The 16995-nt window shown below is 43.7% G+C and overlaps 2 protein-coding genes across 3 annotated transcripts; one reads left to right on the top strand and one right to left on the bottom strand.

Moving 5' to 3' along the window:
• Positions 1-571: 571 nt before the first annotated feature.
• lmnb1 (lamin B1) lies at positions 572-9679 on the top strand. Its single transcript, XM_068706107.1, has 11 exons — positions 572-1079; positions 4000-4156; positions 4411-4536; positions 4761-4931; positions 6057-6182; positions 6937-7157; positions 7259-7487; positions 7684-7788; positions 8002-8121; positions 8351-8470; positions 8778-9679. Exons 1-11 carry the CDS (start codon positions 724-726, stop codon positions 8817-8819), a joined length of 1773 nt encoding a protein of 590 aa, XP_068562208.1. The 5' UTR covers positions 572-723; the 3' UTR covers positions 8820-9679.
• A 1513-nt stretch (positions 9680-11192) lies between these two features.
• Positions 11193-16714, bottom strand: LOC137869019 (E3 ubiquitin-protein ligase MARCHF3-like). 2 transcript variants are annotated; one of them, XM_068706105.1, is made up of 5 exons: positions 16556-16714; positions 13366-13553; positions 12960-13164; positions 12648-12857; positions 11193-12063 (listed from the first exon to the last, which is right to left on the bottom strand). In XM_068706105.1, exons 2-5 carry the CDS (start codon positions 13476-13478, stop codon positions 11893-11895), a joined length of 699 nt encoding a protein of 232 aa, XP_068562206.1. In that variant the 5' UTR covers positions 13479-13553; positions 16556-16714; the 3' UTR covers positions 11193-11892. The 2 variants fall into 2 exon arrangements, with proteins under 2 accessions (XP_068562206.1, XP_068562207.1); XM_068706106.1 differs by lacking the exon at positions 16556-16714 and adding an exon at positions 16204-16533.
• Positions 16715-16995: the final 281 nt, after the last annotated feature.

Genomic DNA, 16995 nt, shown 5'->3' with positions numbered 1-16995 from the left:
TGTTAGAAACTCCATCTCGATGCCTTCAAAACAAAGAGGTTCCATATTTCAGTTTCATCTTTTGTTCAGCTTTTCTCTATGCAGAATAGTTTGTTTGTTTTCAGCACTGCCGAGAGTCTGAGCATGTCACAGGACAACCGTACAAAACTACTTAGTAGGATCCTATCTGTACATTTAATTACTATATTTTCACTGTGCTATGGTCGTTATCGTTGTCTTCTCAGTCTTTGATAGTGCACGAGCAACAACGGGGAGAATTGATACAATAAAATGATTTCAAAAGCAGCCGTTATCAGAGGAGTCAGGCAGCGCTTGTTATTGACGCCGGGACACTCGGATTCAACAAACCGGGGTCAGCCCATGATGGTCAGTCGCTAAGCCCGAGGTTTTGAACGCCTAGTCGACTCCGCCTACTCCGGACCGTTTCGGCATATGTTGGTCATAATTCCAAGTGAACCCAAAAGTTAAAACTGAGAGAACGCATTGCGTCGAGCTTCGCCATTGGCTAGTGGTACACAACGTGAAATATCCAATGAGCCGCCATATTAGGAAGCCAAACCCCTCTTTCATTCGGATAAGAAAAGACAGGATATACTCCCAGGATAGTTTTTCAGGCGTGCCGGTTGTTGTTGAGCGCCTCAATCAAAATCGTTGACCCCGCACGATCCGTATCTCGCTTTGGTTTGGTTACCGCCTTTGATTCGGGTTATTTAATCTTCTACAATGGCGACGGCGGCTGCAACTCCGACCGGGCAGAGAAGCACGTGCGGCAGCGGCACTCCGCTGAGCCCGAACAGGATAACCCGACTGCAGGAGAAACAACAGCTCCGGGACCTCAACGACCGCCTGGCCGTTTACATTGACAAAGTCCGTAGCTTGGAGTCCGAAAACGATGTACTCCACCTGCAAATTAACGAGAAGGAAGACGTGAGGAGCCGGGAGGTGACCGGACTGAAAGCCCTGTACGAGACTGAGCTAGCCGACGCCAGAAGGTGTTTGGATGAGTCCTCCAAAGAGCGGGCCTGGCTGCAGATCGAGCTGGGAAAGATCAAATCCGACCATGAGCAGCTTCAACACAAGTAAGCCGTTAACCCTTTAATCATGTTGAACGGTCTAATACGGTCAGGAACTTTGAATCATTAGCTAAAGGCTAACATTTGTATGCTGCTCACTTTGATTTTCGAGCCACTTTTGCAACATTAACGTACGCACGTAAATCCGTGTAGTGGGGGCTAACGTTACGTTGTATCGTCCGGTGAGCGCGAGACTCAAACTCTGCTTATAAAAATATATATTTTAGGGTCATTTCTGTCTCTTAGTTCGTTTTGCAGCTAGTATGAAGCCATTATTTGATGATTTGATGGCGTTACAATGAGTATCATTAGTTGTACATAAAAAATGGTGGAAATAATAAACAATATTAAAAAATAAATGACCTCATCTGGCCACCATTGTCCGTTACTGAAAGAGAATACTTTTAAAATGTAACTTTTACCACGTCTTTTGTTAAATATACACGCGACCAAATACATGTAACAATACTAACCTGATTAAACAAGTTTATTTGGGAAAAATTAGATTGGCAGATAGAGTAAGCGTTCATTGAAGGTGACATGATGCCTTCAGGGTCACCTGGTAGTATCGGTTAGGCACATCAGAAGCAAACACTGCCGGAGAATAAAAGTACTTTTTGGTATTTAAGGGAAAAAACAAGAATATTTTGTGATGGATTGTTTTTTTTCTGCTCTGAAGTGGCACACATAATGACTGTGTGTTGAGGAAATGTGTATCAGACATCGTGTTGATATCCAAATAGTGTTTTTTGTTGACTGCTGGGTTTTGTAGTCATTAGCAGGATCAGCACTATTAATAAACAGGAAACACGAGTGTGATTGTGTGTATTCTCATATATCAGACAGACTTTGACAGCTGCATCGGCTACACACAGCTGCTGACCAAAAGTGAGTGAATGGACAATGTGCAGGCTTTCCTCCTGAGCATTCACACAAATACATTGCCTGTTAGTAGTTGTTGTTTTAGAAAATGTTAGTTTTTTCCCCTATTAAACACCACGCTGTGTTGTGTGTTTTAGGCCCACTGTTGTTGCTAAATGAATGCAGCATAAATACCTGTAAGAGTACACTGAATCCTAGATACACATGTATTACACACAAGTGCAGTTCAGCCTGAGCAGAGCTGCTGTGTGTTGAACAGAGCGAGTACTGTGTGTGGTCAAGCCCCCTGACAGTCGATCACAGGTGGCTGTCACCGCCTGTCTGAGTCCCGTGGCCAGTTGACGTGAACCGTTAGTCCACTTCATCTTGATTTCTAACCATGTAACTTGTGACCATGTAACTGGATCATGTAGTGCTAACGTCAGACCGCACTAAAGGTGGCAGTGCGCTCTATGTGACAACTCTGGAATACAGTGGTCGTCACTGTTGATTTGCTGTTACTCGTGACGTCTAACCAATCAGATAGTGCTGGGGGCGGGGGGGGGGCGACGACACATAATGAGAGAACAGAGTGGTGACTACAGTCAGATACTCTCTGCTGCATCAGAGCAAAAGTGGCACATTCTTCAATTTATTTAATCGCCAAAAAGAAGGAAAATAAAGAAACTATTCCAATATTGTAGTCACTGCAGCGTGTGTGTGTGTGTGTGTGTGTGTGTGTGTGTGTGTGTGTGTGTGTGTGTGTGTGTGTGAGTGTGAGTGTGAGTGAGTGAGAGAGAGAGAGAGAGAGAGAGAGAGAGAGAGAGAGAGAGAAAAATGCAGTGACTACAGACTAATCCATCAAAGTGGCTTCTTCCGTGTGTTTAATCATTGATTTAACATGTTAGGCCTCCCTTTAACTGTCTTCTAAACATAATAATGGTAACATATTGTCTTCTCTTAAAGTATTTGTTGTGTACTGGTGTGGCCCTACTGACAGTGTTCCTGTGAAGTGAGAGCCTGTTGGTCAGTGGTTTTGCCTCCCTGCTAATGTTTCTCAGTAAATCGTGAAAAGCAAGCATACCGCTCTGCATTCCACTCATAGTTTGTCCACTTCAGCCCCACCCACCCTCAGGCACACCATGAGCAAAAAACAGGCCTCTGTCCCAGCAGAGCTCCTCCAACAGACGGCTTAACTCAAACCCAATGACACTGTTCCACTGTTGACTTAGTAAACCCCGTCTCTGAGCTGGGAAACAGACATCCAGCATGTTTTTTGAAAGCGAAATATGTGTCTATCTATATTATAGATAGATAGATAGATAGATAGATAGATAGATAGATAGATAGATAGATAGATATGGAATATAGATGTATAATTATTTTTCTTTTTTTCCCCTCTTAGAATTCCCAACATAAAGTATTTATTTAGAACAATCAAAACAGGAAAATCTTTAATTATTCCACTTGTGGGCCGTTGTGGTCACCAGAGGACGCTGTTTACTCGTGTAGAGTTCCTGAAGGGCAGGGGGCACCGGTGTCGTCTACTCTCACTCACTGACTGAACGAAATATGAAAAAACAACTCGGCATCCAGATTTATTGCAGGGCTGCTCACTCGGCACTAACTAGTTTTAGCCAGGTGTACCTAATAAACTGGCAAATGAATGTATTTTGCTGCATGGGCCGCCATAGCTTATAAACAAAGTAAAGCACACGGTGTTTAGTAATGGTGCAGAAAAAGGGAAGGCTGTAGTATGTGGTCAGCTGTTGACAGGACAACACTAGAGGAACGACTCAACCTGCCTCTTCAGGAAAATAAGCTCCTTCTCCTCATTGCTCCGCCGCTACAAACAAACACAGACTCCACGCTGCTGGAGGCCATATTATGTAAAAGATGGTGGTAAAGTGCAAATAATTCAAATAAGAAAAAAAACAGGAACAAAGAGTTTGTGGAGGTGGCTCGTCATCCCCTGTGCGTGGCTTGTGAAAAGCGCAGTGTTGCAATGTAGCGGTTATTGAGACAGCTCTAATGCTCTTACCATGTCTTGTCACCCTCCTTCCAGCTACAACAAGAAGGACTCTGAGGCAGCAGGAGCTCAGGCCAGGCTGAAGGACCTGGACGCTCAGCTGAACTCTAAAGACGCCATGCTGGCTACGGCGCTGTCTGAGAACAGAGGCCTGGAGGCCACGCTGGCCGACCTGAGAGAACAGCTGCAGGAGGTGAATATGATGTGGCTAGAAAGAGTTTCTTCTCATTTGTATCTGTTACTTGGTTAACTAAAGGAGTGATGCAGAGGGATCAATTGTGCTTATTAAAACCAAAAGTATGTCTTTTACATCAGTAAAATGTTATATGTGATCGCTTCTCTCGTTTTCTCTTGAGCTCTTCCGGACTCGCTAAACTTGAAAACCCTTTTGTGTTCATCGAGACTTGTTTTCAAAGCGTGACCTGTTGTTGTTTTGTGCATTGTCAGCTGGATACAGGTCTGGCTCAGGCCAAGAAGCACCTTGCAGATGAGATGCTGCTGCGCGTTGACTTGGAAAACCGCTGCCAGAGTCTGACGGAGGAAATTATCTTCCGTAAGAGCATGCAAGAGGAGGTGAGAATTCTTCAGAAGACACGGTAAACCAGACTGTGTCTTTAGACTTGCTTTTTAAGTCTAAATGCCCACAAATATGGATTGAAGCAGAATATTTTGTGAGATAAAAACATTCAATTGGAAAAATGCATCTATCTCCGTTAATTCTTTTTTTATTTGAGCAACCCAACCAGTGTTGATCAGACTTGAGAGGACTGTCTCGGTGACTGTGTGCTGTGTTACAGGAAGTGAGGGAGGCCCAGCAGCGGTACGCCACCCAGCTGGTGGAGGTGGACTCTGGCCGGAAGGTGGAGTATGAATATAAACTGACTCAGGCCTTGACTGACATGAGGGCTCAGAACGAGGAGCAGATCAGGCTCTACAAGGACAACATGGAGAGCACCTACGTCACCAAAGTATGATCTCTCTTTCTCTTTCTCTTTCTCTTTCTCTTTCTCTTTCACTCACTCACTCACTCACTCACTCACTCACTCACTCATTTATTTATTTATTTTTTCATATATAATAATGCATTCCAGGTGGAAGAGTGTGTACATGCTGTGACAGGAGGAGGAATATGTGACTCTTGAAGTGAATTTCTAAATATCACAATATACTGTGTATGAGGTGTCTCAATAAAAGATTTAATCAAACAGCAGCTGACCAATCAGAGATAAGACATTTCTGTGGTCATGTTGTAAATTCAATTAAATTTATTTTGGATAGCCCAAAATCACAAATTTGCCTCAGAGGGCTTTACAACCTGTACACATACAACATCCTCTGTCCCAGGACCCTCACATCAGAGCAGGAACAACTCCCAAAAACGCTTTAATGGGAGAAAAGAGGAAGAGACCTCAGAGGAGGATCCTCTATCAGGATGGACAGATGTGTGATAGATGTCATGTGTACAGAATGAACAACATCACAGAGTTACAACACAGTCTACATGACAGAATAAAGTGTAAAACTACACAATATGAGCACAGTATGTGTACAGTCCAAACAACACACCGTATGTGATGGCTGAACATGGGCTTCTCACATCATGGGCGTGGTTGTACCACTAGGCCTCAGGGTTTGGAGGACCACATTTTTGTAGAGACGCAGCGATTGTACTTTTCTTTGCCGATTCCAACTTGTATCTTCTGAAGAAGTATAATTGACAGCACACACAAACACCTTTTCTAACATCTTTCATGAGAAATTTAAATTAAATCTGTATAACATTATTATATATATCATTGACAATTAAATACCTTAAATTCTTGACAGGAAAGAGACGAGCACAACCTGTTGTTTGGAATCTCGAATCTCATTGTATGCTGGAGAAATAGGATTTCATTAAATTACATTTTTTTTATCTTCAATCTAGTGAACCTATAAGTTGAGTGTCAACATACCAAGCAACACATAGCTAACTTAACTTCCTGCACGTCAGGAAGTGACTGACATTGCTCAGTTCCTCTATAGGATGTGATGAGAAGAAAACTGTTGTTGCTGCTTCTTACACCCCCCCCCCCCGCTGTGTCTGTCTCCAGCTGGAGGACCTGCACCGGCTGTCTGAGATGAACGGAGCGTCGGCCAGCATGTCCCGAGAGGAGCTCCGAGAGTCCAGCCTGAGGATCGACAGCCTCACCGCCCAGCTGGCAGGAATGCAGAAGGAGGTCAGCATTTTATTTTACTTGTTAACTCTTTTATCTCAAAGTCTCACAGCTTTCCTCTGTGTATGCAGCTGAACCAGGTTTGTTTTCCAGTGTGGCAGAGTCGCCGCTCTGTTTATTTAGTTTATCAGAATCTCCTCGTGAGGTTGTGGCTGCAGTTGGATTAATTGTTCTCACCGTGACGTTGTGTGACATCACAATGTGAGGTTAAACCGTGCCTCTTCGAACCTTATAAGCTCTGTTCCAATCTACTCTGTGGAAACGGTCTCTACTGGGCTTTAAGTCTGTCACTTTTGTACGTTTGGTCCATCATTCACTCAAACCTCGAACTTCCTGTTCACATTGTTTGCCGATGGACAACTTTCCCGAAATGACAAGTAATGCATCACCCGTAGTATGTTTTCAAGCTTCACATCGGAGGGATTGAAATACCATGTGCATGTCAAATTTGTGCTGTGCTCGTAATTCTCAGCTCTACATGCACATTGACACATTTCTAATCTCTCAGAAATGAAATGAATAAATGTTGTCCGTCAAAGGTTTGCTAAAAAACAATGTAGCGGCCGAGGTTGGATTTATTTTTTAAGGCTGCATGTAAACAGAAAACAGTATTTTGAGCCCTGCACGGTTTTCATCTAATTTCATCGGACCAATACTTTTTATTGAAGCAGGTATGAAAGCTTTTAAATGAGGATGATGATAAAGTGTTTGCTCGCTCTGACACCTCAGACTCTGACCTCCCTGTGTCTATATTCAGACTCGTGGTTGGCGCGATCGTATCGTGGAGCTGGAGGCGGCGTTGTCTCAGGAGAAAGATCGGAGCCGCAAGCTGCTGGCAGACAAAGACCGCGACCTGGCCGAGATCCAGGCCAAGATGCAGCAGCAGCTGAACGACTACGAGCAGCTGCTGGACGTCAAACTGGCGCTGGACATGGAGATCAACGCCTACCGCAAACTTCTAGAGGGAGAAGAAGAAAGGTGAGCGACTAGAGTGTGCGAGCAGCGATGGTAGCGACCGTTTCCATTTGTGACCCCCGCTGAGCCTAACTGCCGTGTGTCGTTCCCCCCGTCCCCCCCAGGCTGAAGCTGTCTCCCAGTCCTTCAGCTCGCGTCACGGTGTCTCGAGCCTCGTCCAGCAGCCGCAGTGTGCAGACCACCATGGGGAAGAGGAAGCGCATCGACGTGGAGGAACAGGAAGCCAGCAGCTCGGTGTCCATCGCGCACTCCGCCTCGGCCACGGGACCCGTCTGCATCGACGAGATCGACACCGACGGCAAGTTCATCTGCCTCCACAACAATGGAGACGAGGTGAGCTTCTTAGATGGTGCATGTTCCTTACACTATCGGAGCGCTACGTATATTTAGAATTCATGGACGATCAGATGACACTCTGTATAATGTTAGTGGGGGACGTCCCTAGTGGAGATACAGCTGAAAGTCTTCTATTCAGAGATCCAGCAGAACTAACTGACTTCTTCATTGTGTCAATGACGGTCTGTCTCAGGACGAGGCAATGGGCAGTTATGAGATGATTAAGACTATTGGAAATGCCACAGCCACCTACAAGTTCACACCCAAGTATGCCCTGAAGGCGGGCCAGAAAGTCACGGTAAGAGCAGGTCTTCAGTTCACTTCTAATCATTTTCTGTTCAAGAGTGATGTGGTCCGAGTCCCCAGTAGCTTCCTGTTCAGTCTTTGGGTCTGGTTGTGTCTCAAACGTGTGTACAGTGTTAAACAGTGGGGGTTGTATCCATGCCAATTGTACGCGTGTGTGTGAATACTGTGTTGAATATGAGGAGGACTTTGTGGATGCTTTGCTCAGGTCTGGGCGTCTGACGCTGGTGTGAGCTCCAAACCGCCTACAGACCTGGTGTGGAAGAACCAGTCCTCCTGGGGTTCAGGGATGGACGTCCAAGTGGTGCTGATCAACACTCAGGGAGAGGTGAGCGCACTCTCACTCACTCACTCACTCACTCACTCACTCACTCACTCACTCACTCACTCACTTGTTGGTGGAGATGTAATGCTGTGTGTGTGTGTGTGTGTGTGTGTGTGTGTGTGTGTGTGTGTGTGTGTGTGTGTGTGTGTGTGTGTGTGTGTGTGTGTGTGTGTGTGTGTGTGTGTGTGTGTGTGTGTGTGTGTGTGTGTGTGTGTGTGTGTGTGTGTGGCAGGAGGTGGCAAAGAGAACCACAACATACAAGACAACAATAGAAGAGGAGGAGGAGGAGGAGGAGGAGGAGGATGATGATGATGGAGTGGAGGACACTGGTGAAGAACTCTTCCACCAGCAGGTGAGAATATCAGCCAGCTCAGACATTTCCTCAGTTTAAGGGGCCGCTCACATGTTGTGTGTAAATCTTCAGCAGCAGCATTCCAAAATGTAAAAAAATGTTATGTTGGGACGCAGCCGTCGTTGCTGTAGAGCGCACCTTCTACATGTCTACGTTGACAACAGTGCATGTGCATATGTTTATAATTGTTTATATGGACACATGGCTCTGATGATGTGGTGTGTTTCACTATTTTAGTGAAGTTGTCCGCTAAAGTGAGTGTTTGTGGCATTGTGTTTTGAATGGCACCGTGACGGTTTGTGTACAGGGGGACCCTCGCACTGCAAAGAGAGGCTGCTCCATCATGTGATCCCACTGCACCAACCAGTCACCTCCTCTGAGCCCAGCCAGTCTGCTGCCAACTGTAATACTAGAACTATTTTTCTATCTTTTGTAGCGCATTCCAATAAAGAAATGGTTTTATTTCTCATTTATAAAATGCAAAACTGCTTTTGGTAGATGTATTTTAAAAAGCTAAATAACATGGTGATTGAACACAGTTTGTATTTGTAGTTCAGATTTTTTTTTAAACTGTGCAACAAGTAGCTAAACTCAAGGACCGACTTGTGTCTTTTAAGAAAACAAGTATGTGATTTTTTTTTTTTTTTTTTTTTTTTTAAGGATTTTAATTTTGTTGTTTTTTATCTTCTGTTGTTGATGCTATATTTTAGGCTACAAGAAAAGCCACAGGATGTTAGAGACTTGATTAGGACAGGTGCTGACTAAAACATTCTGTAATATTTAAAACAATAGTGATTTTAAAAGTTGACAAAATAAGCACTGAAAAAGGACAAGTACAAGTGTTGAGACAAAATGAATTAGAATTAGACAATATGAAAAACAACGATTTGACATTCTTCTAGTATCTTTAGAAATAAACGATTGTTTGATTGTATTCAGAAGAGGAAGTTGGAGTTTGTTAGCAGTTCTTTAAAGTGTAAGATAATTAAAAACGCATGAAGCTTGTGCATCAGAGGAACTAGCTTCTACTCACAGCTGTGATGTCACACAGCTAACAGTGCGTTCACTCTGCTGACTCGGCACTAATGGAGAAGTGTTGATTGTATTCTTTACTTTTGATATTTGAAGTGTTTGAAGTACTTTTTGTGTGTTGGTGTGTTACTATGCATGCTGTAATCATAGTTGAATGGTTAAAGACGTTTTCTTGTACTCGTGTTTCTTGTTTCATGCATCAATGTAACGTTCTATGGAGAACACGGCACAGGGTTCTAAGTGAACCGTTTATCATTTTTACTTTTCACACGGGTTTAGTTAATCTGCAAAAATGAAAGAATGTAAACTGGTTACAGCTGGCTGCACAAAACAAAGCAGCTCACTGCCCACATGGAGCTGCAATGAATTATGGGATCAGTTCTCAAACACCTTTACGTGAAGCATCTGTGACTCATTTAAAATCCATTTCATCCACTGATGATCTACGTTTACGCATATTTTATATTCAGTTTTCCAAAATAATTAACAATAAGAGCCACAGTACCATACTAAACAAAGATTGTATAAACACATTCATTATCTTGATAACCTGCTTTTAGTCAAATTGGAAAGTGTCACATTGCTCAACATCCTTTTGGAAAATAACTATTTTTGTTATATTTATGAATTGAACATTTCGTGGCAAACGATAACTCTTAAAAGATCTAGTTGTCAAATTTATATCTATAAATGTGTTTCCCCACAATCAACTTAAATCAGGCAGTTTAGATTAGTGTAGCGCCGAGAGGTCAGTCATGTGTCTGCAGTAAGTCTGTTTCACCACAACATGAAGAGTAGTCAGTTACTGTTACTGTAATCAGTAATGAGTGCAGTGTTCAGGGAAACTATTTACAACCTTTAGTTTTCCACTTTAACAAGTACAGTGTTCTACAAGTGCTATTTCTGAATTGTAATGCATAGGAACACAAGTCAGCGGGTGGAGAACTGACGGATGCTGATAGGATCTTAAAAGAGGAAGTAAATTGGTTCTTGATGTAGACAAGAGTGCGAACATGGTGTTTGATTCAAAACGTGTTTTATACTTAATTAAGGAGAGACACTACAGGTGACCAGAGTAAAAATACCTAATGGATACCGTCACTAACATTAAGACAATGAGTGGTGTAGAGGTATAAAGTAGAATACAAAGTCAAATAAGTACCTCAAATGTATACTTGAGGTGTAAATCTACATTGAGATCATTTCCACCACAACCTGACTCAGTGATATTCACTTCAATGAGGTCATACCAGATCAAATACATTGAGTTTGCTGACTTGGATGATGAAGTGAATATTAATGCTTATGAATTCATCTTTTCTTTTGTAAGAGGAAGAATTTGTTATTTCTTAGTTCCAAAGCTGTACGGTCTCCTTTTTAAGAATTGTTGAAGTTCAAATTGATTTTGTCCTGCATACATTTCAGCAATTCTCCAAATCAAACACGCTTCATGTAGGACATCCACACCTTCTCTTGAATCTTTTATTCAACTCGTCGTGTAAACCGTCTTGAAGTGTTTCATATGAATACGATTAAGATTACTATTACTCTACATGAAGACCTATTTGCTCAATAGAATGCCAGATGTTGTAATATATACTGGGAAATCTATTCTGCAGAGAGCTAATGCATGAATGATTATAGATTCATGTCAGATAAACTCATATAATCATACATGGACCACACCAACTCAACTGTACACTGTATTTTATTTCATCTCACACACACATGAAACAGACCAACAACTAAATGTTTCAAATAAAAAATAACCTTTGGTTTAAGTGTCAATCCAAAGTGCCAAAACTGTCCATCATGAATGTGGAGCAGCAGGACTTTAAGCATGAAGGCAAATCACTGTCATAAGTGAGCTCAAAGTAAAATACGCGCGTGGCTGTTTGATTTGTGCACGTGCGTGAATCTCATTTGCGCTCTCGGACAGACCAGAACCGGTGACTAAGTTCACCTCAAACTCCTCGTCCATCTTCAGTAGCTGCTGGAATACAGCGCCGCTCCGTCGCTTGTTGTTTCCAGTGGCTGCCTACAGCTCAACGGTCTGACGTTTTAGAAAAAGATATTCCACTTCTCACCGACACGGCAAACGGGACCATTTCCCCAAAAATGTTCCTTTGAGGCAATAAGAGAGCCATGACATCTTCATCATGGGTACCGTGTTGTTGCTGCAAGTTACACTCACAGTGTTTCACCTTCTGTCGTTTGATTGTCCAAAACACTACAGCCCCATTGTTATTTTGTGCACAGGTCCTTTACGAGTTTCCCCATGAGTTTGGAGGACTAAGTGCCATTCACACATGTGACGTCGGCTCTGGCAGGGCGTCTCAGAGCGCTGCTGTAAAGTGCAGAGAGCGTCCGTCCCCTGATGACAGCCCGTCTCAGACCACCGAGTCTGTGGCCGGCTGCTTCCCTCGCTGCGAGCCCTGAGAGGAGGACGGCGCTGAGGGTGCTGCGGACGCTTCGCCGTGTGACCGGGGAAGGAGGAGGACCACTCTCTGATTGGACCATTTCCACTCACTGTACAGCCGACAGTGATACCTGAGAGACACCTGCGGACGACACAACGGACAATGATGACATAATATTACAGAGACAAGTCACCTGTTGGTACAGGAAATATGTTGTGTACAGCACAATACTGCCTATTAAAAACATCATTCAAAATAGAATTAACTGTTCCTTAAATGCTCTTATTATCAATCAAATTTCAGTAAAAATATTCAGTGCTTCATTTATTAAAGCCCAAAATAGGCCACGGTTGTGGTTATGCGGTATGACGTCATCTTTTAGATCGGGGAACTGTGGACTGTGGCTGCAATCGCGTGCTTAGAAGGAGAGAAATGACGCAGCGGTGGATGTAGGATTTCTTTCGGCATGTTGGTGCATGTCATTTGACAGGTACACAGCATTAAGTATTTGCTAGCCCTGCTAGCGGAGTATGCAAACATGTGGTCCAGCAGCCTAGAACGGCACACACGAGGAGACATTGAGCTTGACGTGCCCCGTCCTGACGTGTTTGGGGGTCCAGATCAAACTGGATGATGTCAAACTGTCTAAACCCATGCAGGCTTATGGAAATATAACGTATGTGTAATAAACACTGCATGACACCCACACGCCTCAGCCTACTAACCATGGTCCAGAAGAGGTAAATGGTAAAGAGGGCAACGGTGAGCGCGATGAGTCCTACGGCCTCCAGCCGGCTGGAGAAGTGAAGGTGATCTATGGCGCCGCGAAGGCAGAGCCAGCCGGAGACGGTGGCCAGAGGGGTGATGAGCAGGAAACACACCATGTCGCCAAACAGGGTGCGCTTTTCCTGACGGAGACCCGGGTTCTGCAGCCACTACCCACCCCCCAACGAGAATGAAAGCACAGTCAGGTTTGTATAGGAATCAGCAAACTGAACTCTTCTCATACTGCGGCTCCTGTTCCTGCGAGCGTGTACCTCGAGCAGCGGCCTGGACTTCCTCTGCACCGTGAACTGGAAGTGGCAGAGCTCACAGAAGGTGGTTCCTGAGGCAGACAGCCACTGCTCCAGGCAGCTGCGGTGGATGGGGGCCAAGCTCCCGGAACATTCACAGGGCGACAGCAGCTCCTCCTGGGCCCCGCTGTCGTGACAGATACGACACATAGGGGTCTCCGGACCGGCACTGAGGAGAAGAGGAACCGGGTGAGATACTCTGATGTGGTTTGACCATGAGAATATGTAATTTATGGCTAAAGATATTCACTGTGATGGGCCTAAATGGGCCTTCTGGTCCCGGCTGTTGTTAAGACGGGTTACTCGCCTCAGGTTGACAGAAAATTACAAACAGAATTACAAACAGAATGAAATTTCGTCCATGTCCTACCACTGTTTGACGTATGCGTCCAGCCCCGGAGACATGAGCTGAGCCTCCAGCTTGGTGGACAGCGGTGTGTAGTACTGAGGCTGCTCGCTGCTGGACGCGCTGCATTCCTCCATGGTCTATCCTGGGAGAGGAGGCTCATCAGAGCCCACACATGGGCTCAGAGCGCGGCTCTCGTGGGCCGACAGGCACTGGTTTGACAAAAAAAGCGTACGGTGATCAGATCATGTTTTCTTTGGCAACCATATCATCTGCCCAGAGGATTGTTTCTGTTGCTGCTGTTTACGTTCATTATGGTGCAAATAAAAAAAGAAAAAATGGACTACAGGAATGTTCTACTGTGTTTGTTTGGTTTGTCTAGTGTTACAACAGCATTTCACTGTGCATCTCTGTGTTGCATGATGACAATAAATGATCCCTGAATCCTGGACACAGACCAAAGGTCTACAGGGCACCTATAGGAACCAGAGAGACCTGAAGCAGATGAACCTGATCACAGAGTACAAACCACACACAGATTTAAGCATTAACATATACTGTGATATTTATGTGTATATATCTTATGGATACTGGCAGCTCTCTGCATTGTGCATTATGCTTCATTCCATGCTCTCTAATGAGTTGGTTTGTAGACAAGGAACCAAGAAGAAGTCATACTGTGAGAACGTGGTACTACATATTACTACATTACATCTGCTCAAATAGGGAATCACCAGAGGCCTCACAATACAATCTCATTTCAATTCAGCATTGCGATAACATGCATTACAATTTATTACCTTTTCTCCAACTGCAAATCATGCGGCGTGTCAACATTTTATCTTGTAAGGTCAAGTTTTTCGCTCAGTTCATCTCACTTCAGTCATTTCTATTGCAGCAAAATGAGTTTATCAGTCAAGCAGACGACTAACACTGTCATATAAATGTAGCATGGTGCACCGAACAAACCGCTTCTATTACTGTCTACACAGTCCAAGCCCACTGACTCTACCAGAGAAAGCTCAGCTACATCTAGTGGACTGAAAAAGCAATTGTTATCAAAAGGTTGAATTGGTATTTGAAATATGAATAGTTTATATAATAAAAGTGCAATACTTGCCGTCCATGTGTCGGTACAATATTAACAAGCAAAATATCACCATACTATGTTGTATCTCACTGCATCAGAGTTAAATAAAGAACTTTGTCTGAATTGAATATAGTATAAAACTTTCCTGATGTATAAATGAGCTACTATGAGATCAAGTAATAAGGAAACAAACATTGTGAATCTGTCAGCACTGGCCCGAAGTCACACAAAACCAGGAAAGATGTTATTGAAGAATTACATTTTGAGAATATGGAATATAACATTATTTCAACCCCTAATATAGAATAAATAACATGTTGGCCAGTGTCATACTGTAATGAAACAAAACTCAGCTGCTTCTGAAGGGGAAGTGAACATGTCTCCATCCCCAGCACCTACCAGGGACTGTGGAGGTCACATCAGATGGGGTAAAAATGAAAACAATGGTTTACTGCAGCGCAACTTTTTCTGGCCATTGGTTCAGTTTGCTTTCGGTGGATAACATTGTACTCCCCAAAATAACTGCTGAGATCTGGGAACACCGAGGGAAGGTTGGAAACAAACCAACCGCTTATACAGAAACTGATTTATTGAAAATAATCACTTATTACTGTCACTGCACACAGCAGCAGTAAATACAGTGTAGTTCAAAGCAGAAGCAGGAAGTAGGTCTGCAAACTTTGATTGACCTGTTGGGTAATAATTAACCCAGTCATCATTTCCCCTTCCAAATAAGTTTGTTTCACCAGATCCTGGTTCAGGTCTGAAACCACCCTAGTCCCAAAAGTGAGCTGGGGTCAACGCCAGCTCACCAAATGAACATCATGATGTATTGAAGAAGACTTGAAACTAGAGATTGAGACCATAAACTCATGTTTACAATGTTTACTGAGGTAATAAATCAAGAGAGAAGTAGAGTCATTTTCTCATAGACTTCTATACAACCAGAGGAGCGTTTTAAGACACTTCCTCATCGATTTCAATCAACAGAACCAGACGTTGCTCCCTGATGTGATCCTGCCCTGAGGGAGAGGAAGAGACAGACCTGGTTCTACGGGGGGTGCAAAAGCATGCAATGCACCCTCAGTTTAATATTTTCAGTTGGAATTTGAATAATAAATGGCAAGCTTCAGCTTTCACTACATCAAAGGCCATTTTCTGTGCCAGTTTTGGTTGGAGGAGGGGAAAGGGGAAGTAATAGAGTCACTAATACCTTCTGCTAATGTAGTGACAGTTTTGAATGTTATGGTAGTCAGACAAATAGAGGGCCCTCGTGCTATTTGCCTAGAGGGAAGATAGAGTAGCCTGCATAGTGTTGACACCCAGCCAGGAGAGGCAGCACTGTTACCAGGATGGTCATGATGTAACTTTGAGTAGTGTTACCTGAAGATAAAGTCTCTGCATCTAATGATTGATATACGCAGATATCACACGTCTGATACCAAGTGATAAGTAAAGCGCTGTTATTACTTTTTCAAAAAGTAATTATAACAACAAGTAAAAAGTAACTTGTATCGGGGTCACAATGAGTGACACATTACAGGATGCAGATTTAAAATATAAAAATATGAAGGCTAATTCACAACAGACATGTCATTATTTTAGCAATAATGGCGACATTCGGTTTCATTAAATATGTTCAAGTTGTATTCTTCAGTGTCCTTATCATTCACTTCCATAGCTCAGGTAAAGTAGCACGGTCCCAAACGGTGCTAGCTAACTAACCTAACGTTAGTTCAGTACAGGAGATCAGACCGACACAATGAGCTAACCGTGGTGTTATGGAGACGTCCTCGTAGAGACCTCCTATGTCCCGGTTATGACTGCCACAACAACAGCGGAGGAATGCACCGACAGTGACTAACGTTAATCAACAAGTTGGGGAGTTTGGTCTCTATAGCGACGTCTGCTGTGTCTCACGCGGACTCTCGTCACGTTCTGGTTCTGATGTTAACCGTTAGCTACCGCCGTGGGGCACGCAGATAGTCTTCACATCAAAGCAGTGAACCGCTCTGTTTTGGTGACAGCGTACATGGGAACGTTGACGTTACAGCGGGCCCAACCGTTAGCTAACGAGCCACACCTTTCCGCTATTTCTTTCTTTTTTACGTCCCACACACTTACCTTCAGTCGCCGTCCTGAGTTCACACTGCCGTCCGGCTGAATGGTAAAGAATTATATTAACTGACAAGTTCCCCTCCTCGCTTTGTACCGTTATGAAGTCGCTCTGAACTTCCGCTTTGAGCTAAAAAGGTGTTGTTCGACGGAGCCATGTCTGACTTTTTGCCCTTATTTTACCCTTATAGGCAGACTTTCTCTTTAGGCGCCGTACACATTTCCTCTGGATGTCTTCTTATAAGAGCTCTTAACAGTTAGTTCTCTTAAAACACACGTGATTTTATTTCTTAAGCATTTGAATGGTGGAGGAGATGGGGACAAACCACAGACTGTATATAGAGACATACAGGGTCTAAAGGGATGTCTTGCCTGTGAGGCCGGATTCAGGGCACCGTTACATAAAAACACCGCCGTCTGCTGTCCAATCTCACCATTAGCTGTGTTCC

The sequence above is a fragment of the Cebidichthys violaceus genome, unplaced genomic scaffold (genome assembly GCF_023349555.1).
Source record: "Cebidichthys violaceus isolate CVI_PGR_0920_01 unplaced genomic scaffold, fCebVio1.0.p SCAF_12, whole genome shotgun sequence".
In the NCBI taxonomy this organism is placed as follows: Eukaryota; Metazoa; Chordata; class Actinopteri; order Perciformes; family Stichaeidae; genus Cebidichthys; species Cebidichthys violaceus.
This window is presented reverse-complemented; position numbering and strand designations above follow the sequence as displayed.